A 26,896-nucleotide genomic window follows, 5' to 3' on the forward strand; every position below is an offset into this window, starting at 1 on the left:
GCCTTTCTTCCTCTCCTTTCTTTCTTTTCCTCCTCCCTCCCTCCCTCCTCCCATCTTCTCCCCTCCGAGGGGAGTCTCTCTCTCTCTCTCTCCATCCACCTCGCAACCCTCTAATTGGAGCCAGACCCCGCGCCCGACCACGTCTCCACTTTGGGCGAGGGGGAGAGACGGGGCGGAAGGAGGGAGCGAGGGAAAGCAGTGCGAGGAGGGGAGAGGAGAGAGAGGGAGGGGCAGAGAAACTCGACACCAGCAACTTTTTTCTTTTTTGCACGACGGGAGAAGGGGAGAGAAAAAAAAAGGCTTTCGGGTGAGTGGGATCGCCACAGAGCGCCACACTCGGGGGGAGAAGCAACATGTGTCCGTGGCTCGCCCTCCTCCGGCTGCTGCCCCTCGCCGTGGCCTTGAGCGCCCTCCTGCCCCGCGGATCCTCCACCTCCCGCTTCAGCCCCGAGGTGAGTGTCCTCCTGCAAAATCGAGGGAGGTAATGCCAGCTCCTCCTGGCCAGCTTTCCTCCGTGCCTCCCTCCTCTTTCTCTCTTAATCTCCCAGGCTTTCCTTTGCCCGACCTGTTTCTCCGTTCCTTCCCTTGCATCCCTCCACTCGCCTGCCTTCCCCACTCCTTTGCTCTCTGCTTTCCTCCTCCCTTACGTTTCCCCCCCCTCCTTTTCTTTTCCTTACCGGACAGTTCATTCCTCCCACGTTCCCGCTTGGTGCGCTTTTGTTCCGGGGAACCTTCATTATTATTATTTTTTGCTATGAATGAGACCCATTGGAGAAGATCTCCCCCTTATTTCCACCCCTTCACTTGCTGGCTTTCTGCACTCCCTTTTTCCTGCCCTCTGCCTCGCTCTCTCATTCTCTTGCTCCCGCAGTAGACTTCCCCCTTGTTTCACTCTTCTTTCACCTCTCTCTCTCTCTTTACCTCGTTTGCATTCTGCACTCCTCTGCCAGCCCAGGTTTCTCATTCCTTCCTTCTGTGCCTTCCCCTCCTGCTAAGTTCTCTTAAATGCTCCATTCTTCGATTTTCTTGTCTCCACTTGTCTGCTGCAGAGATGGCTCCATTCCCTGTATCTCTCCTTTGCTCTCTCTTTCCCTCGGCCTCTGCCACACTCATTCGCTTTCAGCCTGGCACACATTATTCTCCACTTATATATCAACCTCCATCTAAACAGGATTCGTCCATCTCTCCAATGACAGAGCCTTCACCTCTTCCCATTGACTGGGCTTATATATTGATTTCCCCCCTTTGCTCGATTGCTGTTTGCAGTTTAATATTTCTGCCTTCCTTTTTGCAAATTCCTTTGTATGTGTTCTGCCTTCCACAGCACTCCTCCTTTAGGAAGCTTCTGACATCCACCCTTCCCTGGTGGTCAGTATGGCCTTTCCCAATCACTCCTGATCTTTCCCCCTTTTCTTCTTCTTGAGACGCCCCTTCACGAGTCAGGCACGTTCTGAATTTTCCTTCCTGTATCGCCCTTCTGCCAAACTTCCCATCACCTTTGCTCCTATTCTTTTATTCACATTCCTTCTCCAGCTGTTCTTTCCATCTACTCCTCCCTTGCTTTTTCTTTTACCATCCTTTGTGTTCACCCCTCCCCTCTTTTCTTGGATGTGTTCTGCAGCTGGACGGAGAGATGGTGTTTTCTATGCCAAGGCATTTTCTGTTCCATTCGTTCTTTTGCCAACCTTCCCCATTCCCTCACTTCCCTGCGCTTTCGTGTTCCAGTTTTGGATGGCTGTCCCTTTGATGCAAGCTCCCTTTCTTCCTTGATTTTGCCCGTCAGCTTAAACACTTTCATGCCTTCTGCCCCCCCCCCCCAAATTGATGTCTACCAAAATCCCTTCGTTTTAAGGCCTTTATTCTCTTTCACAACCTTTTCTCTTCCTTTTGGAGAAATATTGCAGCTTAAACTTCCCTAAAGTGGATGGAAATCCAGCTTGCCTGTTCCCTTCCCTTCCCTACCCCTTTGTTTATGTACTTTTAAAGTTTTATTTATTTGCATTTATGTACTGGGTTCACACACCACCATTTCCACCCAGACACCCTCGAGGCAGCTTGCAACAGTCCATCAGATTGTCATGTAATCTCTTCCTTCCTTTCTGTTATTTGAACTGGCTCCCTGCTCCTTTATAAATCAAGTAATGTTAAGTCACAATTCATTCCTTGCTTCTGAGCCTTCACCATTCTCAACAAGCAGATAATTCCCTCTTTCATTGTGACCCTTTTCCTGTGCCCACTTTGTTCTCAAACTCCCTCCCTAGCTTCCCATATCTATCCGTCTGCTTGTCCGCTTATATCTCTCTCTCCATCCACTGTTTTGAAGGGAGCCTGAAAGAGGGATTGTTACTTGTGGTAGTCACACTCATCATCCCTTTTCATTCTTTTTTTTGCCTCACTCAGCCAGACAAAAGAATTATGTGTATACACCAGAGAGAGTGAAGTCTGTCTCAAACCACTTTCAACTCCCTTTAAAAAAAGCTTCCACCTGCCCATCAATCATCTAATCTTATCTACTTCTTAGTCTGCCATCTCTCTGTCACCCATTGAACATCTCTCGTCCATATTTCTCCATTTAGCCATACATATCTCAGGCTCCCCATCCATCATTCTTCCATCTTCCTTCCCTCTTTCTTGATCACACTGCTCTCAGTTACGCAATCCTTGAAGGAAAAAAAAACCCCAAACAAACCACCTTGGTCTCCTTCCAACTTTTCCTTGGCTTTTGACGGCGTGTCTGTTATTGTTCCAGTTCCTTTCTTTCTCTTCTTTTTGTTCCTTGCTTTTATTGCCGATCCAAGCAACTTTTGCTGCCGAAACACACACACACACACTTTTTGTGGTAGCTGGGAATATTTTATGTTCGGGGGAAGGAGCCGAATCAAGTCCTGAAATGTCCTCAGAGGAACAAAGAAGTCTGTGGCCTTGGTGGCTGGTTTGCAAGAAAGAGCTGTGAAGGACTTGGGGATCAATGAGGGCTAGAATGATGGTGGTGGACATCCACTGGCAGAAGATGCAACTGAAAGGATGTTTTTTTATCTTGTAACCTAATTGTGATAAGTTTGGGAGAAAAAATGAATGCAGAGAGAGAGAGAGGAATATGGGGAAAGAACCCAGGCAGGAAAAGGGCAGCTTTTCATGTGGGTGTTCTCAGCCAATTTTACAATTGGAAAAAAAATAATAACAAGAAGAAAAGGAAATGGACCCAGCATAGGAAGGCAGAGGAAAGAATAGTTCAGCGAAGTGGCGGTACCAGCTCTGAAAGGGGGTTGGCGGCTGTGACCTTAAGCCACTGGGGTCTGAATGCCAGGAATGAGGATGTGGGGAGGGACGAGACAAAAGAGGGCCTTGTCTGAACCCTCGAGGAAGTTTGCAAGTTTGCTCGGACAAGAGCGAAGGCCTGGGGATGGCTGGGGAATTCACTCTAAGGAAGGCTCTGGCCTAGGATGAAACGAAGAAGGAGGGCAGGACGGTTACTGTACCCAAAGGCTGCGTGGGCTGTGGGTTGTTTGTGTCTCTTTCTCTTCCAAGGGATATTTTTGAGGCTTCAGGGATGAGACACGGTGACTTTTTTTAGGGACCGCTCCATCCCGAAGCGAGGGAAGGGAGGCAAGAGGGAGTGCGAAGGGAGAGCAAGCGGAAAAAAGCGGGGGCACGGGGTCTTTTTTTATACCCAACGTTGGCGAGTAGAGCAAGGGAAATTGGGGGGGGGGGAACGTCATGGACGGATAGGAAGGCAAGAAAATAATTGGCAACGCCCGAGGGTGTCGAAATTTGTCAGGCTTCTTGACATCATCACCTGGGCCTGCTCCAAGTTCTTTTTTTAAATCTTTGCCTTAAGGGGGTGTGTTTCTGGAAAAAAACACGCACACAAGGCCTTTATGTATAGAGTCTGAAATGTATACATTGCTGCTCACTTTGACCCTAAAGTCCACATTTCCCTGTGCCCACTTACTTGACTTAACTCTCATAAGTAAGGCCAAATATATCAGGAAAAGGTTTAGGCTGCAAGTCTAAGCACACTTACTAGGAGCGAGCCCCATCAAATACTTGTTTTGATTATTTATTAGATTTATATCACACCTTTCCTCAAGGTAGCATGGTTTTCCCCCTTCCTCATTTTATCCTGGGAGGTACTTTAGGCTAAGAGACAGTGACCGGCCCAAGCTCACCCAGCGAGCTCCAAGACTGAGGGGGGAATTGAACCTTGGTCTCCCAGGCCCTAGTCCAACGCTCTAACCACTATACCACCTTACTTCTGAGTGAGCACATATAAGATTGTGCATGCATAGTATTCTTCTCCTTTTGTGGAGCATGGAAAAGGATCTCCTCTGGTGATGTTAAGAGCTCAAGCAGCTTGGCACAAGAGGAGGCACTCCTGCAGATATTTGAACCCCAGGCTCTTATACAGCAGACGTCGCTAACTTTGTGTCCTCCCAAGTGTTTTGGAGTACAATTCCCATCGTCGTGCTGGCTGGGGCTAAAGGGTGATGGAGAGTGCAGAACCAGGAGAGTGCAAGCACCAGGCTGCTGAAGGTTCATTTAGGGCAGCATCGCCCTGAACTGGTCTCTGTGGTAGAATCATAGAATTGTAGAGTTGGAAGGGACCCCAAGGGTCATCCAGTCCAACCCCCTGCAATGCAGGAATCTCATCTAAAGCATCCATGACAGATGGCCATCCAACCTCTGCCTGAAAACCTCTAAGAAAGGAGAGTCCACAACCTCCGAAGGGAGACCGTTCCATTGCCAAACAGCTCTTATGGCCAGAAAGTTCTTCCTGATGTTGAGTCGGAATCTCCTTTCTTGTAATTTCAAGTCATTGGTTCGAATCCTACCCTCCAGAGCAGGAGAAAACAAGCGTGTCCCCTCTTCCAGGTGACAGCCCTTGAGATATTTGAAGATGGCTTATCATATCTGGTGAATAGGGAGCCAGCGTAGTTCCTTCAGAGTTGATGTCGTATGTCTCTAGATAAACCATGTAGATTGCTAGCAGGTGAATTCTGTATTAGGGGAAGGTTCTGAACTGTATTCAAGGGCAGCCCCATGCATAGCACATTATAGTAGTCCAAGATGGAGGGTGCTAGAGATCAGGGTGGCCAGGCTACTGCTGTTGAAGAAAGCCCACAACTGTCAAACCAACCTAAGTTTCTAAGTTTCTTAAAACTTAGTGCAGTCGTGTGTGTGTTTACTTCAAAGTGCATCTCACTGGCTCAGCGTACCCAAAGCGCTAAGCCCCAATCCATGGTTTAAGTGGGAAAGAGCAAACAGATTCCTAGGTTGTGGCTGTTTTGTTCCTTCTCTGGCCCAGCTGCTGCTGTTGTGAGTGAAGCTATGGTTTGGCACAGTGTTATGTCTGATCCCAGACTTGTGGTTGGTTTATCATACTCCGGACAAAGTATGAATGGTAAAACCATAGAACAAACCTTGGTTGCAGCTCAAAAGGCCATGTTCAGACAGCATGCTAAGCCAAACCATGGCTTAGCAAACAGCAGCGCAGGAGGAGAAGTGGTCACAATTTCCTATCCAGGAAACCTGCATGTTTATTCATTCACACTAAACCATGGCTAAGCCGGGTCAGTGTGCTGTTATTATTATTATGTATTGAATTTTTATACCTCCTTATACCAGGAGGTCTCAGGGCAGTTCACAGAACAAAATCAAAATATAAAATCAAAATAAAAACGACAACCTAATAACTCTCCCCAGTGGGCTTTAATCAGCTGATGAATTGGTTAAAAGGCAGGTGATTAATCAGCTAAAAAAAACCCCCTCTTGGATTGTTTGACAGCTATTAAAAATAAAACTTGCATAAAGAGGGGCAGCAGCTGTGTTGTATCATCCACTGTATGAAAAGCCAAAATTAGGGTGTTCCAAGGACAGGGCTGTCAATGGCTACCAGCCATGATAAGAACACCAGAATAGAAGAAGAGCCCTGCTGGATCAGGCCAAGAGTTGATCTCATCCAGCATCCTCTTTCTAGGGGTGGCCAGGAAACTCTTGAGCAGTGTGTGTAAACAAGAATAGCCCTCTCCTGTATTTGTGCCCTTCCAGCAACTGGCATTGAGAGAGGTACACTGTTACTAGGCCTGGAGGTTCTACAGTATTTCATTTGTCAAGGCCAATAATCACAGACAGACCTCTCTCTCCCTCTGGGAATGTGGATGACTGCCCCTCTGATGCCCTCCCAGCCAAGCTGGCCATTGCCATGCCTCACTGCTGAAAAATTTGCAAGTTGCAGTGTCTGCCCTCTCAGTGGATTTTTCACGCGGTGCCCCTGAGTTCTCTCTTCCAAGAGAGGGAGAAACATTTCTCTCTGTAGCTAAATGACACTTCCATGTGCAGGAGCAGTCTACCTCTGAGTAAAGAACAGGCTCTAGGGATAGATATCAGGAAAGACCTGCCCTGCTTATGTCTCAGGACGTTCTTTTGGGGTTGGCTCTGTCAGGAAATGGATTGACAGGCTAGAAGGCCCTGTTGAATTATCCGGCCATGCAGTTGCATTTTGAGGGGGTGGGAGAATCGCCCTTGCAAAACCTATCGCATCACAAAGGGTTAACTCTTCTCCTTTCCCCAGCTCTTCTCTCTTGTCTTCATTTGCTGCTTGTTTCCTGGGTTTTTCCCTCTGAGCAACATCCCTTTTGAATCACCTGATGTTACGCAAGGAGATGATCTATAATGAGTGTCAATCCTGAACCACAGTTCCTTGTAGAGATGACCCCCCCTTCCCCTTCTTCTTCCTGCTCTGTTCTTTTCATGCTGCTCAATTCCAGTCTCGCCACAAGAACAGCTCCCTTTACCCCAAAAGCATTGCAGAGACCAGCATCTGAAGATCTGATCCCAGGCGTCTTAGATCTGAGGAGAGCCTTGCCCAGCCTGCTTTACCAAGGGTCACCATGCCTGAAAATGGCTGCAGACAGAGTGATTCACTGTAAAGATCAATGGAAGGGGAGCAGTGGGGCGGTGAGGGGGGAGGAACTGAGACAGCCACAAGGCCTGTGTGCCTGGCAGGAGCTGACACACAAAGCAACTGATAAGTGAAGGAAGCGCTTAATAAATCCCACTGAAATTCATGGAACTTAAGGTTGCATTTGATGTTCCCCTGACTGAACTGGGCAGGGGGCAGAGTGTGGGATAAGTTCCCCTTAGCACCAGCCACAATCATCACAGAACTGTAGAGTTAGGAATCTTTTGCCCAGTGTGGGCTCGAACCCACAACCCTGATTTTAAGAGTCTCCTGCTTTACTGACTGATCTGAAGGCGAAAGCTGGTCAGACGGACAGGCAGAACAAGGAGAAGGTGTTATTTTCGGAGTATTTCAGGGTTTCCCAAACTTCCAACCCTCTTACACGGCTCCCCAAAGTGCACTTTAATTTTCAAAATATATTTAATATTCCTCCCCTGTTGTGCCTTTGTATGAGTCACTGTTCTGGGTATGACTCCTCTTGAGATCAGTGGTTCTTTGTATTGGGAGCAATGGAATGAATTTTTCATGCCCTGTTCGTCACTATTACCTTTCATCCAGGGAAGAACGATGGGAAGGAGGGCAAGGCGATCACGCAGAGGCACAATGTGTCAGCTCCTGAATCAGTAGATGCTTTGGGCTCACAGCATACTTTTAACAGATTGGCAGATGGACAGAAAGATGAGTTGAATGTATGGGAATTAGTCGTGGATGGGCAGCGATTGGGGAGGAAAAGTGGATGGACAGAGAAAGGAAAGAAAGATGGAGTCAATAGATCAGGACTGAGGATGCTGGGGCCAGTCAGGTGTTGTTGGACTACAGCTCCCATGATCCTTGGCTATTGACCATGCTGATGGGAGTTGGAGTCCGACGGCATCCAAAGGACTAAACAGGTCCTCATACCCCAGAATAAACTATATATATATATATATATATGGAAACAGAAGGAATGCACTGTGAACTTTATTTGTTTAGTTCATAAATTTGATATACTGCTGGATTGTAAAAACGAAACTGCAAAACAATTATGTAGGTGGATAGGTGTATGTGGAGGGGAAGGTTGATAGTTGATGGGTGTCCTTTATAAAAGATGCCCTACCTCAAAGCAGGCAACAGAGAACACACAAATGGATTGATATGTAGGGAGGAGTGTGGGAAGGACAGATAGACGGGAATATGCTGAAAGATGGAAGCACTGAGTGGGATTGATACCAGCAATTATTGGGCAGTGGGTCTTTGCCATGGATAGTATGGCAGAGCTGACAGTATCAGGGGCGGGGGACATGTGGCCCTCTGGGCGTTGATAGACTACAATTCCCATCATCCCCAATGAGCATGACCAGTGGGCAGGGGGGATGGGAGTTGTAGTCCGGCAACATCTGAAGGAGCCAAATCTTCCCTACCACTGGGATAGAAGAAACACAGAATCACAATAGTGGGGAACCCCGTGCCCCATTCTCCAAGTCCTTTGTAAATGGATTCATAATCTAGAGGTTCCTGAACTTTTTACGTCAGAGCTTTGGCCCTCTGGACATTGCTGCACTCCAACTCCCATCAACCCCATCCAGTGTGGCCAATGGCTAAGGATGATGGGAGATGTAGTCCTGCAAAAGGTCTTAAAGGCCACAGGCACCCCAGCCCAGTTTGTTTGATCCACCGTCACTCCTGGCAGCCAGCTATTTTGTTTTTCTTGAGCTATCCAGAGCGTGCCTGCATGCGGCGAGTGGAGCTAGCAGGAGAAGGGCTGGGATTTGTGGAAAACCTTGTTCTGAGGCCAGGGGTTGGCCTCTATCTGTGTCTGGTTCCTTCGAACCCTATGATTCTGTGGCCGAGCTCTCACCAAAGCGGTGAGCCAAGACTGGGCTGTACCACTTCAGATGGTCGAAGGGGTGGGCACGTAGGCCCAAACGCCTGTCCATATGAAAATAACCCCCCTGCATAAAATATCAGCACATCAGAGAGGCGGCTGCTCTAATATTCTTTGCCGTGCTCATCTTCTGCCTGAAGGGCTTTTGTTTTAAATCGGGTGAGCCCCCCCGGCAGATTGAGGTGGCACAGTCCAGACACAGGTTTGACCATCTTAGTGAGAATGAAGCCTATAGGTAGAAATAGACAGAGGAAAGAAAAAATCCTGAAACAATTTGCCGTGGCTCAGTCTTCCATTCTGCATTTTTTGGGTTGTGCGCCCATTGCAGTGATTCTTGCTTCACAAGTGCGCTTGTGACCAAACTCGATATATATAAGCTAATCACCAAATGGCACCTTAAACCTGGTCACCGCAATGCAATGTCTAGGCGCCTTTTTTGCGGTAGAATTTATTGTTGTCGTTGTTATGATTATTATTCATTTCATTTCTATACTGCTTTATATTTTAAAGAAACAATCTCAAATATTGGTTTCCAGCTCATTGAAACGTCGAATAAAACAACCCAGAATAAAACAGGTTCAAGCTTCAAAGAAAATATTTCAGATCCTTTTCTAAGTGACATTTGGCTTTCCCCATGTTTTATTTACCTACTTAATTTATAGAGGTGCCCCATTGCAGAAGGGCTCCAGGAAGCCAGCGGGCTGGAGCCATTAAGAGTGTCAGGCTAGGAACTGGGAGATCGGGTAAGAGATTAGAATTTGCTGGATTAACAAGTTGAATTAGAAAACAAGAAGGGGAGGTATGAGGAAGTCAAAGAATCATGTTATTGAAAAACTGTTATTGAAATTGACTTGTTTTTAATATTTTTCTTTTTCTTTTTCTTTTTGTATTTATATAAAATTGGAAAACTTAATAAATATTCATATATATAAAAAAAAGGAACTGGGAGATCGGGGTTCAAATCCCCACTCGGCCATGAAGGTCACTGGGCCAGTCACAGCCCCTTAACCTACCTCACAAGGTTGTTGTCAGGATTAACTGAGGAGGGGGGTTAACCATGTACTCCTTGGAGAAAAAGTTGGGATATAACTGCAATAAATAAGCAAAACGTGCCTGGGGAATTTCGACCACTGCTTGTCCTTCCTGACATCTGTGCTTCTCACACCCTTCTCCTTTCTCCCCCCAGGCCTGGCTGCAGCAGTATGGCTACCTGCCCCCCGGAGACCTTCGGACGCACACTCAGCGCTCCCCGCAGTCGCTCACGGCCGCCATTTCGGCCATGCAGCGGTTCTACGGCCTTCAGGTGACGGGCACGGCGGACTCCGAGACCATGAAGTGAGTTCCCTCCTCCTGCTGCCGCTCCTCACTTCCTTCCTGGGTCTACTCAGTTCAGCATTGCCTACACTGGCTGGCAGCAGCTCTCCAGGGTGTCAGGCAGGGGGCCTTGCGGACGCCTACGTTGCAGTGCTCAGGCTCTGCCACCATGGCCCTTGGTGTGACGAATTCTCCCTTTCAAAATCCAGTGGCGACTCTTCTCTGTTTTCACTGATAAAAGCCTAGGAAACTTCGCTTCACACCTACCTACAAGAGAAGACCCCTTTTAAAAATCTATTTTAGACCCATGCCCTTTTGAAGGCAATAACGCCCTTCGCCCTCCCAATAATTTATTTTTTAAACTTTTTTTTTTGGGTGGTGTGGGGGTTTGTTCGGCTGGGAGAGTTGCATGTTTCTAGAGAAGGCTGCTGCCTGCTTTTTTTTGTCTGTGTTTTCATTCATTTTGGGGTGTTTGTAGCTGTTTTGCCTTCTTTCTCGAGGGGTTTCTGAGCATTGCCAGTTTTTCTTATGGGAAATGTGTGCTTTTGAGGCTCCCCTACAACAGTTTTTGGGGTTCCAAATGTGCCCCAGGCCCCAAATCATTTGGGACCCCAGTTTTAAGGTGTAGCAGTAAATAGTAATAATAATAATAATAACAATAGTGATTTATTGCAAACCATGTCCAAAAAACCGGATTGTATTTACATGGTTCACTGAGGTGCTGTGGCAACTGCAGTGCTTTTGGTACGTGGGGTCTTTTAGTCATGGAGTGGGGGTAAATAAACAAAACTGTTTTGCTTTACTGGGAAACAGTATCAGAGGGAAATTGTATCCCTAAGTACTGAAACCAAGCATCAGTCAAGCAAATGGGGTATATTTCTCACAGGTCCTATCATGGCGACCTTCAGTGACTGTTCTTCAGCCATTTTGAAATGAGCGTGTGGTCGGCAACTGTGTGCCTTGGTTGTCTGCCGGCCTAAGTTGGGTAAAGAGGAGAATTGAGGGAGAGGACAACTGTGAGGCCTTCCTCATTTGGGGTACACGGTTGGTGACACCCAGCCTTGATAAAGCTCTACTGGATAGGAGAACTTTTCTGAATTCAAGGAGCACCTCATAGATGATAAATCTCGAACTCAGGACAGGCAAGACCACCAGTCCAGGAGCTGAGATTTGTCCCTTGTGAGGTGCTTCCTGCATTCAGAAAACTTCTCCTATCCAGACTTCCAAAGATTTGAAGGACTATGGGCAGTTTTTCCAAAATGCCGCACGGCATTTCTCAAAACGCTGGTGGTGGGAACACGATATTATGAAACCACCTAAAAGGGCCATGATGTAACCAAGAGAAAGGCTGGGACTGTGGTTGTGGCTGGGTGGCTGGCTTCCAGTTCCCAGCGCTGGCAAGCAGGCAGAACGGCTGAGCAGCATCCTGTCCCAGGGGTGGCCCTCGTATTGCATACAGAGCAAGCAGTGTCTGGTGGAGTTAGGGCTGACCAGTGGAACTCCACACCACAAGAGCTTGGCGAGGGTACAAAGAACAGAGGAGGAGGAGGAGAATTTTAAACAGGACTCAGAAGCAGCTTCCGGGTGGGAAATGGTGGGTCTTCTAGTGCCAGATCTACAAATTTTGCAGTGGGGGGGGGGCAAATGTATGTACTTCTGCCCCCCCTTGATTATGAACTCTCTTTCTGTGGGGTGGGGGCTCATCTTTCGTGGTGGCAGTGCGTAGTTGCCAACTGCAATGTGCAACATCGTCCTTTAAAGCACATTAAGTGGTTCCTAAACTATAAGCTTGCAAAATATTTAATTAACATTTTTTTTACGAGTGTTTACCTTTCCCCTCTCCATCCCCTCTCTGCTCCCTCTTTCTAAGCTCCCCCCAACCCAGTTTAGTCTAGGGCCAGCACTTGCCTGTCACATAATTGCACACTCCAGCCGAAAGAGCAATTTTATTTGCCACGGCTGTTTAGGTGTGCCAGGACTGCCCTCTGCTCTCCTCCCCTGCAAATCCTCAGCCAGGCTCCATCTTGAGTCCTGGCATGAACGTCTGCTGCCTACAAGCAGAGATGTGCACTGCCTGAAGCTGGCCTTGTCTCGCTTTTGCCAGCCTTGCTACTGCCAGCCCAGCAAGCTATGGCCAAGCTGAAGGTGGCAGGCCTGGTGTCTTCTCTGCCTTGGTCAACAAAGATTGGGAAAGGGAAAAGTCTTGCACATCTCCACTATGTTTGGCATATAGAGCTAGGTGACCGGCAGCAAATTGGCACCCCTTGGCCTATATAAAGCTGATAAACCAGTGTAAGAACTCCATGCGCACGCTGGATGATGGGATTTGTAGTCCAAGACATCCAGAGCTGTGGAAAGCTGGTTTGGAGTTCCTTTGCAAAAAGGAAGAGTGGGGCAAGAGAAACCCTTTAAAACATGTTATTTGCTTTTCTGTTCTGGCTTAGTGATGATATGGGGAAGGGCTGGGCGAGAGGGTTGATCAGGGATGATGGGGCTTGGAGTCCAACAAATTTGGTGGGGTGGTGCTACTGGTTTCCTTATCCCCGTGCCGAAAGCATCCCAGAAAGGCTTCTTATGCTAGGCAGAGGGAGTCAGAATTGTGGGTGTGGAGGAAGGGAGGGAATTGTGGAATTGGCAAAGAATGACTTAGTGTGCACCTTGGCAAACGACAGTTTCAAAACGGCTAGAATGTAAATAACTATTCCGACAGAAGCAGCGATAAATGCTGGCCAGATGTCAAGGCATCATCAATCACAGTTTATCTCATGCTTTCTAAAAAGTAAGTCTCAAAGCAGTCCATAAAATATGCAAACACTTCGAACTTTTTAAAGCAAATGCGTCAATAAAATACAATTATTATTTTTTTGCTGAAAGCGCTTCTCCAACAATACTGACCCTATACGAAGGACACATGCTACCCCAGCCTACTAAATGATTAACACCACAGACAGGCCGGAAATCATACAGTAGTATGATTCCAAGAAAGAACCCAGGGTAAACAGGAATGACTTAGCCTGGCAACTGAAAGCTGGCAGTAGTGGTGCCAGGTTTTCCACAATTCCACAATCGGGGAGTGATCATTGAAAAAGCTTTTCCCACATTGTCCTCCTCTCTCAGAGGTGGCGCATGAAGAGAGACGGACCTCATGACAAGTTGCTGGGCCCGGGCGGGTTGTCCGCATGGCTAACATGGGGAGGTCAACCTACAGAGACTTTGGTGAGATAGAAATGTGTTTCTCAAGGGCAGCTGGAACCTTAAATGCGTCTTCCTTCTTCTAGGGCTATGAAGAGGCCCCGCTGCGGCGTCCCAGATAAATTTGGAGCGGAGATCAAGGCCAATGTCCGGCGCAGGCGCTACGCCATCCAAGGGCTGAAGTGGTCGCACTACGATCTTACTTTTTGGTGAGGTTGGCAGAGGAGATGGTGTGGGGCAGGGAGTCGAAGGGCTGATCTGTGGGAAAGGAGAATTAGCTGTGGGGATGGATCTGTCAGAAGAAAAGCAGACGATATAGAATTACGGGGGGCAGAATTCTGACTTGTTACCAGAAGAAAATGCAAATATGGGGTTATTTTTATACACATTTCGTGTCGTCCTGATGTTGAAATCAACGTGGGACTTCAAAGGGGGGAACTTTTAGGAGATGAGACAATGAGGCAAAAAGCATGAGTAAAAAGGCAGCATAGTGGCCTCTTGAGAAAGACCTGGGAGCTACATGGAAGGCAAAGTCTGACTCCTCAAGCCCCACTCTCAATTTCTTGCTCTGCAGCTTCATTTTTGAGTGCCCCACATGTATTCTAGCAAGCATCATTTGCTCAAACTAAACACTTAAGATAGGAAGAAATCTGATGGTCCGAATAAGCCAACACGTTTTGCGCTACAAATCAAGATTCTCAGGTTTCCAGGCAACAGAGCAGATTTCTTCCACCCTATTTTTCAGTGCTTTCCCTGAAAGTTTTCCAAAGTGGCTGTCAGAGGAAGGGCAGAAGTCATAACAAGCTTTTGGCACCATTGTCCTGCCTGAAGAGCCATCTTAAGAGGGGGAAGCAGCTAAATGGGGTGCGTGACTGAGAAAGGAGGGAAAGCTTGGAAGGTCATTTTAGCCGGACAAAAGGAAATCTGAAGCTGGTTGGCCAGGGATGATTGATTAGGAGGTATCTAGGGATCCTGAGAGGGATGTCTAAGTGATCCCTTTGTGGAAGCAACGCAGGTTCAGAGGCCTACATGCCTGAGATGGTTGAGGTATCAGGACAGGCCTTTCCAAAACCCTTGGGATTTCAACTTCTGCTTCCGTTCCAGCATTCAGAACTACACACCCAAGGTAGGAGAGCATGCCACTTTCACCGCAATCCGACGCGCCTTCAGCGTGTGGCAGTCTGTAACGCCACTGCGCTTCCGCGAGGTTTCCTACTCGGACGTGCGGGAGGGCCGCCAGCCGCAGGCCGACATCATGATCTTCTTTGCCGAAGGCTTCCACGGCGACAGCACCCCTTTTGATGGCGAAGGAGGCTTCTTGGCCCACGCCTACTTCCCTGGGCCCCACATCGGTGGTGACACTCACTTCGACGCTGCGGAGCCCTGGACGTCCCGCAGCGATGACCTTAGTGGTGAGTGGAAGTTTATTTTTTTTTTTTTTTTATAATATATTTATTAAAGTTTTCAAATAGAGCATATATTAGATAAGCACTTATCATTGTCCATTTAACATCTCTCAATTGTTACATGGGACTCCCCCACACCTCCCGCATACACTTACATCATTATTAAATTAGTTTCAAACAAATTATCATTTAATTCATCTTAATTAGTAATCTTAATTTGGTTTGACATATAATTCAACCTTAAATCTAATTTAATGGTAGACAATTGTCTGCACTGGCATCCAATTCAGCACTCAGCCAAATTACAATATTTTTGTAAATAAATCTTAAATTTCCTCCAGTCTTCTTCCATCCTTTCTTCTCCCTGGTCTCGAATTCTGCCGGTCATCTCGGCTAATTGCATATAGTCCATCAGTTGCATCTGCCATTCTTCCACAGTGGGTAGCTCCTGAGTTTTCCAATTCTTGGCAATTAATATTCTTGCTGCTGTTGTTGCGTACAAAAAGAATGTTCTGTCCTCTTTTAACACACTCTGGCCGACAATACCCAGGAGAAAGGCCTCTGATTTCTTAGTGAAGGTGTATTTAAACACCTTTTTTAATTCATTATATATCTTCTCCCAAAAGGCCTTCACTCTAGGGCAGGTCCACCAGAGGTGAAAAAATGTTCCTTCATTTTCCTTACATTTCCAACATTTGCTATCAGACGAATGGTATATTTTAGCCAGTTTAACAGGGGTCATGTACCATCTATACATCATTTTCATCACATTTTCCTTCAACGCATTACATGCAGTGAAGTTCAGCCCAGAGGTCCACAACCTTTCCCAATCTTCAAACATAATATTATACCCAATATCCTGCGCCCATTTTATCATTGTTGATTTTACCATTTCGTCATGTGTGTTCCATTTCAGCAGCAAGTTATACATTCTTGAAAGTACCTTAGTCTTAGGTTCTAACAGTTCAGTTTCTAACTTTGACTTTTCCACTTGGAATCCTAGCTTTTTGTCATTTTTAAACACTTCTTTAATCTGAGCATAGTGTAACCAGTCTCGCACTTTGTCTCTCATCTTTTCTAAACTCTGCAATTTCCAGTTGTCACCATCCTTTTCTATTATCTCCCAATATTTTGGCCAGTTGGCCTCCATATTGGCTCTTTTCCGAGCCTTAGCCTCCAGGGGTGACAGCCACCTCGGAGTTTTATTCTCCAGTAAGTCTTTATATTTTGTCCAGACATTAAAGACTGATTTTCTGACAATATGGTTCTTGAAGGCCTTATTTATCTTAGCTTTATCATACCATAAATATGCATGCCATCCAAACGCATTATTAAAACCTTCCAAATCCAAAACATCCGTATCTTCAAGAAGTAACCAATCTTTTAACCAGCAGAAAGCTGCAGCTTCATAATACAACTTTAAATCTGGCAGGGCAAAGCCCCCTCTTTCTTTCGCATCTGTTAATATTTTAAATTTGATTCTGGGCTTTTTGCCCTGCCAGACAAATTTAGAAATATCTTTCTGCCACTTCCGGAAGCACTCTGTCTTGTCTACAATCTGCAGTGTCTGAAACAAAAATAACATTTTTGGCAATACATTCATCTTGATGGCAGCTATTCGGCCTAACAAAGAAAGTTTTAGTCTTGACCAACTATCCAAGTCTCTCTTAATCTCTGACCAACATTTTTCATAATTATCTTTAAATAAACTCAGATTTTTTGCTGTTATATTTACCCCTAGGTATTTAACTTTTTTAACCACATTTAGTTCTGTCTCTTTCTGAAGCTGTTCCAACTCAATATCTGTCACGTTTTTCCCCAAAACTTTAGTTTTTTGCTTATTTAACTTAAATCCTGCCACTCGACCAAAGTTTTGAATCAGTTGTAGTACTCTTTTCAAACTAGACTCCGGCTCCTGTAATGTCAGAACTAGGTCATCTGCAAAAGCTTTAAGTTTATATTGTTTCGCTCCGACCTGAATCCCTTCCACCAACCGGTCCCCCCTAATCATATTCAGGAGCACTTCCAGAACCGAAATAAACAGTAATGGGGAAATCGGGCAGCCTTGTCGTGTACCTTTTTCAATTTTAAACTCTTCTGTAACCACATTGTTAACTATCAGTTTAGCCTTTTGTTCTGAGTATATTGCCTCAATCCCGTTCTCAAACCCCCGTCCCACTCCCATTTCTTTTAAATTCCCCTTCATAAATTTCCAAGAAATGTTGTCAAAGGCTTTCTCCGCGTCTATAAAAATTAAGGTGAGTGGAAGTTTAAGGTACTGGACGGACTTTGGGGTGGGGTGGGGAAGATAAAATGTCAGGAAGAAGAAGCGTAGATGGTGGCAGACGTGACTGATGAACCCTTGCGTGGGAATGAGTCACTATGAGTAACAATTGGCGAGAAGAAGGAACCCATCTCTCTTCATCGGCTCGAGACCAGCCAGAACATCACTTCCTTTTTCTAGTTCCCCAAATCTCATAATGAAGTGAGTTCTAGACAAAAGCAGAAGGACTTCTTAGGAAGGAAACCCCCTGTATCCAATTCCTTATTTTCTCCTGAGCTCATCCTTTGTTCAATCAGAACCGATATCCATGAAGGAATGGCCCCGTGACCAGCTATCCTTGACCCAAGTAGTGTTGAATTCCCCTTGGCCAAGATTTTTGCACTCCTTTAACCATTCAGTGTCCTTCATTTTGAGGGGATGGTTGACTCTGGCAAACCATTTGCAAAGAACGCTGGTAAATCGTTGCTTCCCTCCTTGTAGGAAATGACATTTTCCTGGTTGCGGTGCACGAACTGGGCCACGCTCTGGGTTTGGAGCACTCGAACGACCCGTCCGCCATCATGGCCCCCTTCTACCAATGGATGGAAACGGATAACTTTGAGTTGCCGGAAGATGACCGGCGTGGCATACAGCAATTGTATGGTATGACCCCTCTTAACTTCCGTTGTGACTTCTGACCCCTTGGCCTGATTCCATTTCTACTCTTATATCACTCTCACATGTCAATTGTTCCCTTAGCATGGCCAATTAAGAGAGTGCTTCAAGGGAATGGCGGCCATGTTTTCCTGGCCTGCTTTGACGCTTTCTGCTTCCAGTTCCACTCAGCTGATTTTCTGACTTTACACTGACAGCTAGCTGCCTCCTTTGGAACAGGGATATGCTCCAGAGCACGACGGAGTCATTCATCTCTGTTGTTTGCCCCCTGCCATTTTGTAATTGGTGGAATAGTGCCCTTGAACATGGAGGTTTGATTTTAAGTTGTTATGGCTAAAAATTCCTCAAAAAAGGGGGGGGGGAATCGCAGGCCAAACTAATATCACCCCAGTTCTTCGCTGTAACCCTGACTTCTTAGAACTTTGATTGCATGTTTTATTCGCACACAAAGCTGAGTCTAACCCTGCGCCCAAAGGTTTGAGATTATTAACCCTTTCCATCCTTGTCTCCAGGAACCGAAATCGGCCACCCCAGTAAACCTCCGCCTATCCCTCGAACCACTATGAAGCCCCGAGTCCCAGATCGGCCGCCCAAGAACCCAACGTACGGCCCCAACATCTGTGACGGGAGATTTGACACCATCGCTGTGCTAAGGGGCGAGATGTTTGTCTTCAAGGTTAGCCCAGTGTGGGTAGCATAATCAGAGCCTTAGGTTGTGGGGAGTGCAAAGCAGAGAGGGGAGGTTATGAGTTTGTAGGAAGGGTGGTAGCCCTGCTTTGGAGCCATCTCTGAAAATGCTATTATCTGGGTTTATGTTTGCTACATAAAAGAGATAGATTCATCATTATGTGACAAGATTTTTTTGGGGGGGACGACCCTGAACTCGGCAACCTGTATATGAAATACGGAGATTTAGCAAATCTGCTTCTTTTGTGTAATTTATTAAGCCTCTATTAGTCATGTTTTCAGACTAAGGTGTATGTAGGCCTCTAGTGCTCATTCCCTTGATAGCTACTGACATTCTAAGTGGAATCTCCACAAACACAGGCTTAATATTTGCTATGTATTTTCAAGCTTGTCTGTTTAACCTTAAGGGCTGAAAATGTTTTATTTTTTTAATTTAATAGTCAGAATGTAGAAATCAGTACCCAACATCAACTTTCATTAGTAACCAGCGTCAGCCCAAACCCAGCCTGACTGTGGAATTGCAAAAGCGTGCAAGCACCAGCTATTATTGCAACACCCATTAGCATCAATATCCTCACGCATGGACCCACCGATCTAAGTATGCAGGGCAATTTAAACACTGTTTTACATCATTTGACACGTTTGGAAACTCACTGCTTTCCAGGATAAATGGTTTTGGCGAGTCCGGAACAACCGAGTGATGGACGGGCACCCTCTCCCTATCGGCCAGTTCTGGGTTGGTCTCCCCTCAACAATCAACACAGCCTATGAGAGGAAAGATGGCAAATTCGTATTCTTTAAAGGTTGGTGGACTGTTACAAACTCTTTTGCTTTTGAAGGCAGCAAGGTCTTACTCGGTGTGGAATGCCAATATGTTTCATAACTAAATATATTATTCCCCCTTTCCCAAATATTCTTTTTTTATTACTGTGATTAATATACCTTTTAATCGCTGAGGTGGGCTGTGCAACTGTCCTGCCAAAGTCCCTTGCATGGGAAAACAGCCTTGCAGGCCAAATTGGGACCCATGCTGGGCTAAATTTGGCCTGCAGGTCAAAGCCCCACCCCGTGATTCTTTGTGGTGTTTGAGGGGGGTGGAAGTTTGGTCCTCTGTCTAGGGAATGCTAGATGTGGTTAAGGCTGCTGGTGCATCTTGGGAAATCAGGTGGCCTTCCTTCTTTCAGGGGACAAGCATTGGGTCTTCAACGAGGCCACCTTGGAACCTGGCTACCCGAAGCACATCAAGGAGCTGGGCAGAGGGCTTCCCACAGACCGGATCGACGCTGCTCTTTTCTGGATGCCGAGTGGGAAAACCTACTTCTTCCGGGGAGACAAGTGAGTTACCGATAAGCTGTTGTGGTCCACTAAAGCAGCTCACATTTCGCACCCAGCAAACCAGACTTCTTATCCAGCGAACGGTTGAAATCGTTTCAGCTTTAAGACTTCTAGTCATTTGTTTGTCAGATGAAAATGCGGGAGGATTTAGGTAACGAGCGCCGGCTGTTTTGAGGGAAGAGACCACTGGGTGGTTCAATGAGTCCTTTGTCCCTGCACCCAGGTCAGAAGGGTGATTTGCACGTCAGGACTGCTGCAGAAATCCCTGTGGCTTTGCCCTGCCTGGGCACATTTCACCATCTCTCATGTCCCTGGACCCGCACTCAGGCTCCACCTGTCTGCTCGGCAGGCGAGACAGGCTGGCGGCAACCTTGGGATCCCACTTCAGTCAGCTTCCCGCGGCCCTCCACTGTGCCGCAGGACACCTGTGTCGAGCCTGGGCCCAAAACTCTGCCTGCGTACATCTGCTCTGGCTCCTTGGGACCAAAACAGAGTTGGAAGAGGTTGGAGGTCTCACAGCCAAGCCCCTTTGCTCAGCGGTCCCACCCCTATCCATCATGGTCTTTCGAAGCATTCTGTGCACGAGTGTCTGAATCTCATTGCTGTGTCCAGGAGGCCCTGGGCAGAGAGGGTTGCCATGCAATGGCAGCTTCCCTGGGCAGAGTGGAGGGGAATTGCTGTAGTTTCTCGGAGCGAAGCAGGTTGCCAGCCAAGTCTCTGGGGGAAGCGAGTGGTCATTGTGAGACCCTTTTTCTGAGCTGGCAGGGGACGCAGTCCTTTTTGTTTTCAATGCATATTTTTTGGGAAGGTTTTTTGCAACGCACCCCAAGCCCTAGAACAGGCTGCTTGTGTAAGCAAATGGATACAGGAGGATAGGAAGTGGACATAGTACTGAGTTAGGCCATTGGGGGCCCATCTTGTTCAGAACTGTCTTCACTGACTGACAACGGCTCTCTAAGGTTTCAGGCAGCCCTGCTTGGAGTTGCCAGAGATTGAACCCCTTCTGTATGCAAGTCAGATGTTGTACCACCAAGCTTTAGCCCTTCCAAACAATATGCTACTGTGAGTTGCAGGGGGGAGGCAAAGAGCTGAAGATCAGGGCATGGAAGCAAATTCTGCTCCTCCAGCTAACTAGGAATCTTCCTCGTCCTTGCCTTCTGGGTTCTGTAATTTCACCAGTCAACACCTGCACATTTCCAAGCCTGTCTTCACATTCTTGAGGGTGAAGAGATTGGCTTTTATTTCAAAAGAACAGCAACTGAGATTGTCAGGATGCTGAACGCTGCACCTGCTCTCAGAATCTCTGTGTTGCATGATCACATTGAGAGATAGGCCAGCATAAAAGTGTTTCTGGTTCCTTATTAAACCTAAAGGTTTAGCTCTTTTTCAGCTATGGTTGCCAGTTTGCTGTGTGCAAGTTAGTAGCCCTGCAGACCTCAGAATACTGCCCAGGGCAAAAAGTCCCAAGTCAAGGCAGTGGGATGTTCTTCTGAGTAAATTTAGTTTGGGCTGCACACTGCAGACGTTTTACCTGTCTTGCTCATTGACACCAAAGATCCAACAACTGCAGGCATGAGATACTCCAGATATTCTTAGATTGCAATTTTCTGAGCACTGGCCATGCTTGCTGGAAGGGCTGGTGGGAGTTTTCCACCCTTGGTCTAACCCTTTCTAAAGGCCCTCTTAGCCACATCATGCAATCTTGAATTCCAATTTAAGGCATTGTCTGGCCACCAGAGGGAGGTTTGATCACGGCTGCTGCAGCTTTCTTGCTCATCCCGTCAGGGGGTTTTGCTACAAAGAGGGAAGCAATTACTTTTCTCTTTCTGCTCTGCAGTCTTTTTAACACGGCGTTCTTTTTCATTCTTCAGATATTACCGCTTCAACGAAGAGAGCCGAACGGTCGAGCCCGGCTACCCCAAGCACATTTCTGTCTGGGAAGGGATCCCTGAGTCACTCCGGGGGGCTTTTATGGGCAGCGATGAGGGTGAGAAAGGGGGAGTGGAGGGGGGCTATTGGGTGGGAAGAAAAGGGGGTGATGAAAAGGCTCCACTTTCTAACGCAAAGCTAGGAAGGATGCAGCCCACCTGATACTGACTTATGTAAGAAGCAGCTGCCAACATTCTGTGACCAAGAAAGAGTGAACAGGATGCACACAAATAAAATTGGATGGTGGTGTGCAGATATGGTCAGGATTTGATACCTAATAGCTGCAGTCATTGTAGCAGGGAGCTTAATCAGCAGCCACCATACTGCAGATATGCAGAAAAAGTTGAATTGCTGCACTCTAGGACATCGCTATGCATTCATTGCTTATTATGAAGGGAGTGCATGGTTTCCCTTCACAACTATCCTTGTGAGGCTGATGAGGCTGAGAGACATGGGCTGGCCTAAGGGTCACCCAGTGAGGATCGGGGCTGGGAGAGGGATTTCAACGGGAGTAGGCCCAGCCCTTGTCCAATATTGCCTCTCCTCACTGTTGCAGTGAAGGCGATGCCTGCCCTGTCCCCTGATGTTAACAGAGGGTAGCCTGCCCTCAGCCGCAGGAATCTCCTGAAGAAATGCAATGCATCTAGGTGCATAGATTATGCAAAGAATGCCTGCCAGGTGCTTCTTGTGTGAAAATCAACCCCCTGCACACTCAGCCATTCAAAAGGCATCCCGTTTTAATGACTAATAATCGTTTGAGCCTTCATGAAAGATGGCTGGTGCGATACCGTTGACCGCCATTGTGGAGTTAATGTTGTGTTCCTAAAATGATTCATCAGGTTGCAGCTGGTAATCGTTTATTAAAACATTAATTTTTCATTATGTAAATTTTTTTAAAGGAAGCTTTACCCTTCCCAACTCTGATCAGGAAGCCATTTTGCTACAATGAAATGTAAAATGCCTAAAAAGTGATTATAGCTTGAATTGAAACCCAGCCGAATTTTTTTTTTATCTGGAACCAAAGGTTATTTTTACGAATTTCTAACGTGAAATGAAAGTGAAGATTCAGAAAGAAAACATTTTGATTTCAGAATAATGAAACTCTTCACTGTGAAATACCATTTTTCTCACAAAAGAAGTCTCAGATGTAAAAAACATTGCCTTTATAATTTACACATGCCTTTTTATTGACACATTGGTGTCAAAATCCAAAGGGAAGGTCTGAAATGAACATTAGGGCCACGAATTCTCCACATGTACTCAAAATGGGCGGCAGAAAATGGAATTTGGATTCCAAAGCTTAATCTGCAAAACACAGGCAGATATCACTTGAATTCCAAATAGGCACACGAAATAAAACGTGCTTTACAAGGTCCTCAACTTGAAACTGAAATTAATTTTGAAATAGCCACCAGACAGATCCTACATCTCTGCCTCAGATGGGTTTACAGTTTAAAAGTGGGATTCAGAATTTCACAAAACCCATCTCGAATTTTATTTTATTGGAAATGATCCCATTGTTGTGCGCGGATAATTTTTTTCCTTTGCTGTTATAACTGACTCTCATTTTCTTCCCTGTTTCTTGACCACCCCCTATTCCTCCCCCGTATAGTTTTCACCTACTTTTACAAGGGAGACCGTTACTGGAAGTTCAACAACGAGAAGCTGAAGGTAGAGCCAGGGTACCCCAAGTCTGTGCTCCGAGACTGGATGGGATGCAGCTCGGGCGGCGACCGCCAGGAAGATGGCGAGGAGGTCATCATCATCGAGGTGGACAATGCGGAAGCAGGGGAGGTGAACGCAGCCGCTGTGGTGTTGCCCATCCTCCTGCTGCTCACCATCTTTGCCCTGGGGATCGCCCTGTTCATCTTCAAGCGCTACGGCACGCCCAAACGGTTGCTGTATTGCCAGCGTTCCCTGCTGGACAAGGTGTGACAAGGCGAGCTCCCTCGCTGGGCTGGGAGCACCAGGGCCCTCCTGTCTCCCTTGCCTTGGCCACCATCTCTCCTCCGGTGCTTCTTTCGTGAACCCTTTTGCCCTAGTCGCCACACTCTTCCTTCTCTGCCTTTCCCCGGTGCTGCCCTGCCGCCATTTTGTCCTCCCTGCGTTCCTCTTCTTGCCTTCGTTCTGCCACTGCTCCTTGCGTGCTACTTCCTTAAGCCATGTCCCGATCTCCTCTTCTCCACTTCCATTTTCTCCTGCTGCATCCTTTCCCCTGGTCCTGTTCTCCCTCCTTCCTCTCCTCTCCTCTCCTCCTTCTCGGTCTCTTCACATCCCTTCCACCCCCAGCGGGTGCGCTGAGCATGCTTGAGTGTAACTTGAGGAGGCAAAAGAGGACCTTCTTCCCCCATGCTGGTTTCAGTCTCCGCCCGACCCCCGTCTCAGTGCACCCCTTGACCTCCGCTTGGGAAAAGGAGACTTTGCTTTGACCTGCCAACCTGCAAGGCAGGGGGATAAGACGGCACACTGTGAACGCCCACCAAAGTTCCCCCCCCCGCGATATCCCTTGGGTGGGATCGAGGTTAAATTATCACGGCGACCCTCCCAAGTATCTGCTGTCGTTAATGCCACCCAGCCCTCAACCTTCTTTCAGGGTCACATGGGAATGAATGATGGGCAGAAGGATGGGTACCCTCTATTAGGAGTGATGGGAGGGGAGTTGCAGGTTTCAGCCTCGTGGTGGGCGGAGCTATGCAGACGAAATAGGGAAGCTGCAGAATTTTGGGGCGGGGCAACGTAGCACGGCATTCCAAAAAGGGAACTCTTTTATCATTCCATTGGGCGTGGCTTGAAAAGGAGGGAGGAGCCATGGCTGACCAATAGAAGCGCTTATGTAGATAACCCAACAGGGAGGGCCATTGGTGGAAGACAAGGGGCGGGGTTTAAAATGTGGGGCGTGGCATGACAGGTCATACCTTTTGGAGGTGGGGAAGCATCTTAAAGGGCCAAACCTTGGGAAAGTGGAGGTCTCCCACGCAGCAGAGGTGGAGTTGGCCATTGGTACCCTGAATGCAACAGAGAGTGGGGCAAGTTTGGGAGCAGGAGGAAAGGGAAGGGTGGTTGTGGCGGTCGGTCTGGAGGTGGAGATGGAGGAGGAGGTGTGGAATGGGATGGAGGTGGTCAGCATGGTTCAAATGATTTTGCATAAATGTTTACTCCAATGTCTGATTATAACTGCATGAAGTTTACAGTTGTCACTTCCAATCCATTCTGGATTCTTAAAAAAAAAAAACCAAACAAAGCAAAGTAGCAATTTCCAAAAAACAGGGGGGGTGGGGGAGTGGAAGAAAAAATCCTATTGCACCAGAGAACTGCCTCAAATTGCCTTATCCTCCTTTCTTAGGGAAAACGTTTAATTTTGTTTGTTTGTTGAATATGTAATTTTTTAATTATTCTATAGAAATGCCTTTTTTGAAAAAAGAAAGTTTAAAATAGTGCATTAACAGGGTGGGGAAATCAGAATAGGGGTGGGAGATGGAACCCCCAAATCCTGCAGGCCGGGAACGAGGTATCTAAACTCTCTCCTATTCAGACCATTTTCCATTTGGGGAGGGGGAGGGCGTGTCTGAATTCTGGGTCTTGTGTTTTCAAATGGTCTCCAAACGGAATTAAACTGTGTTTAACGATACATTTGGGTTTGTGGGAGGGTTTTTAATATTGTTTATTGTTTCACTTTATTGTTATTATTATTTTGCTATTATTAATAAACACCCATTCTTTGGGAGGGGAATATAACATACATTGCTGGGGCCTGTAGGCTGTTTTAAATCTGTTATTCCTTTTAACGTTTAGCAATAAAAACCCCCATTTCTGGGTGGAAATGGACTCAAAATGCTGGGAGTTTTCAAACATTTATTTTATTTTATTTTTGTCCCCACACAATTTGTTCATGACTAATTTGTTATTAAAAATAATCACCAGAGATTTTTTTTTTGGAAAAAAATAAATGCTGGAATTTCCCCTCCTTTTTAGTAGTATGTTGTATTAAAGTGTGATTTATATTTCTTTTTTGGGAATTAATATCTAAATACTCCTGAGATATTTCTGCACATTCCTGGAAAGTTTGCTTGCCATTCCTTTTCATTGACCCAAAGAAATGCTAATATAGAAATGCACAATGTGTTTGGCCCATTAAGGGCTAAGAGCCAAGTTCAAATCTAAGAATAATCGCAGAGCTACGCTTCTCAAGAGTGTTTTAACAATCAATCCCTTTTCCCAGGGAACTCTTGAAAACTGTAGCTCTGTGAGGGATATAGGGCTCTCCTCTTAACAACTTTCAGCACCCTTAACAAACTACACTTCCCAAGATGCTATAGGGCAGGCATCCCCAACCTGCGGCCCTCCAGATGTTTTGGCCTACAACTCCCATGATCCCTAGCTAACAAGACCAGTGGTCAGGGATGATTGGAATTGTAGTCCAAAACATCTGGAGGGCCGAAGGTTTGGGATGCCTGCTTTAGGGGAAGCTGCTGTGGCTGTTGAAAGTGCTATGATACCGCTTTAAATGTATGTTGCAGAATGGCCCTGAATGAATGGCCACTAACACTTCTCTGCCAAAATTAGCTGCTCAAAATCATCCTGGGATACTTTGTGGAGTCAAACACCAGAGCGAGGCTTTGGCTGTGATGAAAGTCACAGGGAGAAGATGAACTGCAGAAACGCCACACTTCCTGTCCCCCTGGCTCCTCTGATCGTTTCAGAACTGAAGCTTCATGTTTGGGAAATTTTGTGATGATACCGCATTTGGAAAAGTGCATCTCATTGTGCAATGTTTGTTTTGAAATCTAGTTTCCGAGTACTGTCTTTTGCTTTGCACGTCAACGCCATAATTCTTGGAAATTCAGGGGTGAGTTGTTTGTTGCTGGGGGAGTCAGCTGAGTTGGCACAGCGGTTAGGGAAATGCACTCTGCACGTGGTCAGGAGCACTGTGCTCCATCTTCCGTGCGTTCTAGAGCTGAACTGCACACTTCACGGTTGTGCGGCTGAAATCCTGCCGATCACACTTTGGATCAAAGGGAGCCCTGGATAGCCTCTGGAACAATGTTTTGGAAACCGGCTGAAGTTTTAGCAAGGATTCCTTGACTGGGATAAGTGGGGGATGTTTGTCTGTCTTAAATGAATGCCCTTTTATGCTGAAGGCAACTTTTGGCCATCTTGGGGACTACCTCTATGGCAGTGCTGTGCACTTTGTTTAACATACCATAGCCAACCTATTTTGGATAGCAGGCGTGTTTGCAAAATGGAGAAACTTACAGGTGCCATGAACCACC

The 26,896-nt window shown here is 46.6% G+C and overlaps 1 protein-coding gene across 1 annotated transcript; it reads left to right on the top strand.

Moving 5' to 3' along the window:
* On the top strand, positions 1-25,600 carry MMP14 (matrix metallopeptidase 14). Its single transcript, XM_083582024.1, has 10 exons — positions 1-452; positions 10,012-10,160; positions 13,418-13,540; positions 14,436-14,743; positions 17,502-17,663; positions 18,188-18,351; positions 19,027-19,165; positions 19,547-19,697; positions 21,569-21,684; positions 23,239-25,600. Exons 1-10 carry the CDS (start codon positions 354-356, stop codon positions 23,559-23,561), a joined length of 1,734 nt encoding a protein of 577 aa, XP_083438150.1. The 5' UTR covers positions 1-353; the 3' UTR covers positions 23,562-25,600.
* Positions 25,601-26,896: the final 1,296 nt, after the last annotated feature.

Source organism: Podarcis filfolensis (genome assembly GCF_964270895.1).
Source record: "Podarcis filfolensis genome assembly, chromosome: 13".
Lineage (NCBI taxonomy): Eukaryota > Metazoa > Chordata > Lepidosauria > Squamata > Lacertidae > Podarcis > Podarcis filfolensis.

Excerpts from the sequence above, each read along its gene's own strand:
- MMP14 (XM_083582024.1), top strand. The coding sequence starts at position 354 with ATGTGTCCGTGGCTCGCCCTCCTCCGGCTGCTGCCCCTCGCCGTGGCC. Across the intron at positions 13,541-14,435 it reads CACTACGATCTTACTTTTTG|CATTCAGAACTACACACCCA; the intron begins GTGAGGTTGGCA and ends CTTCCGTTCCAG. Across the intron at positions 14,744-17,501 it reads CCGCAGCGATGACCTTAGTG|GAAATGACATTTTCCTGGTT; the intron begins GTGAGTGGAAGT and ends CCCTCCTTGTAG.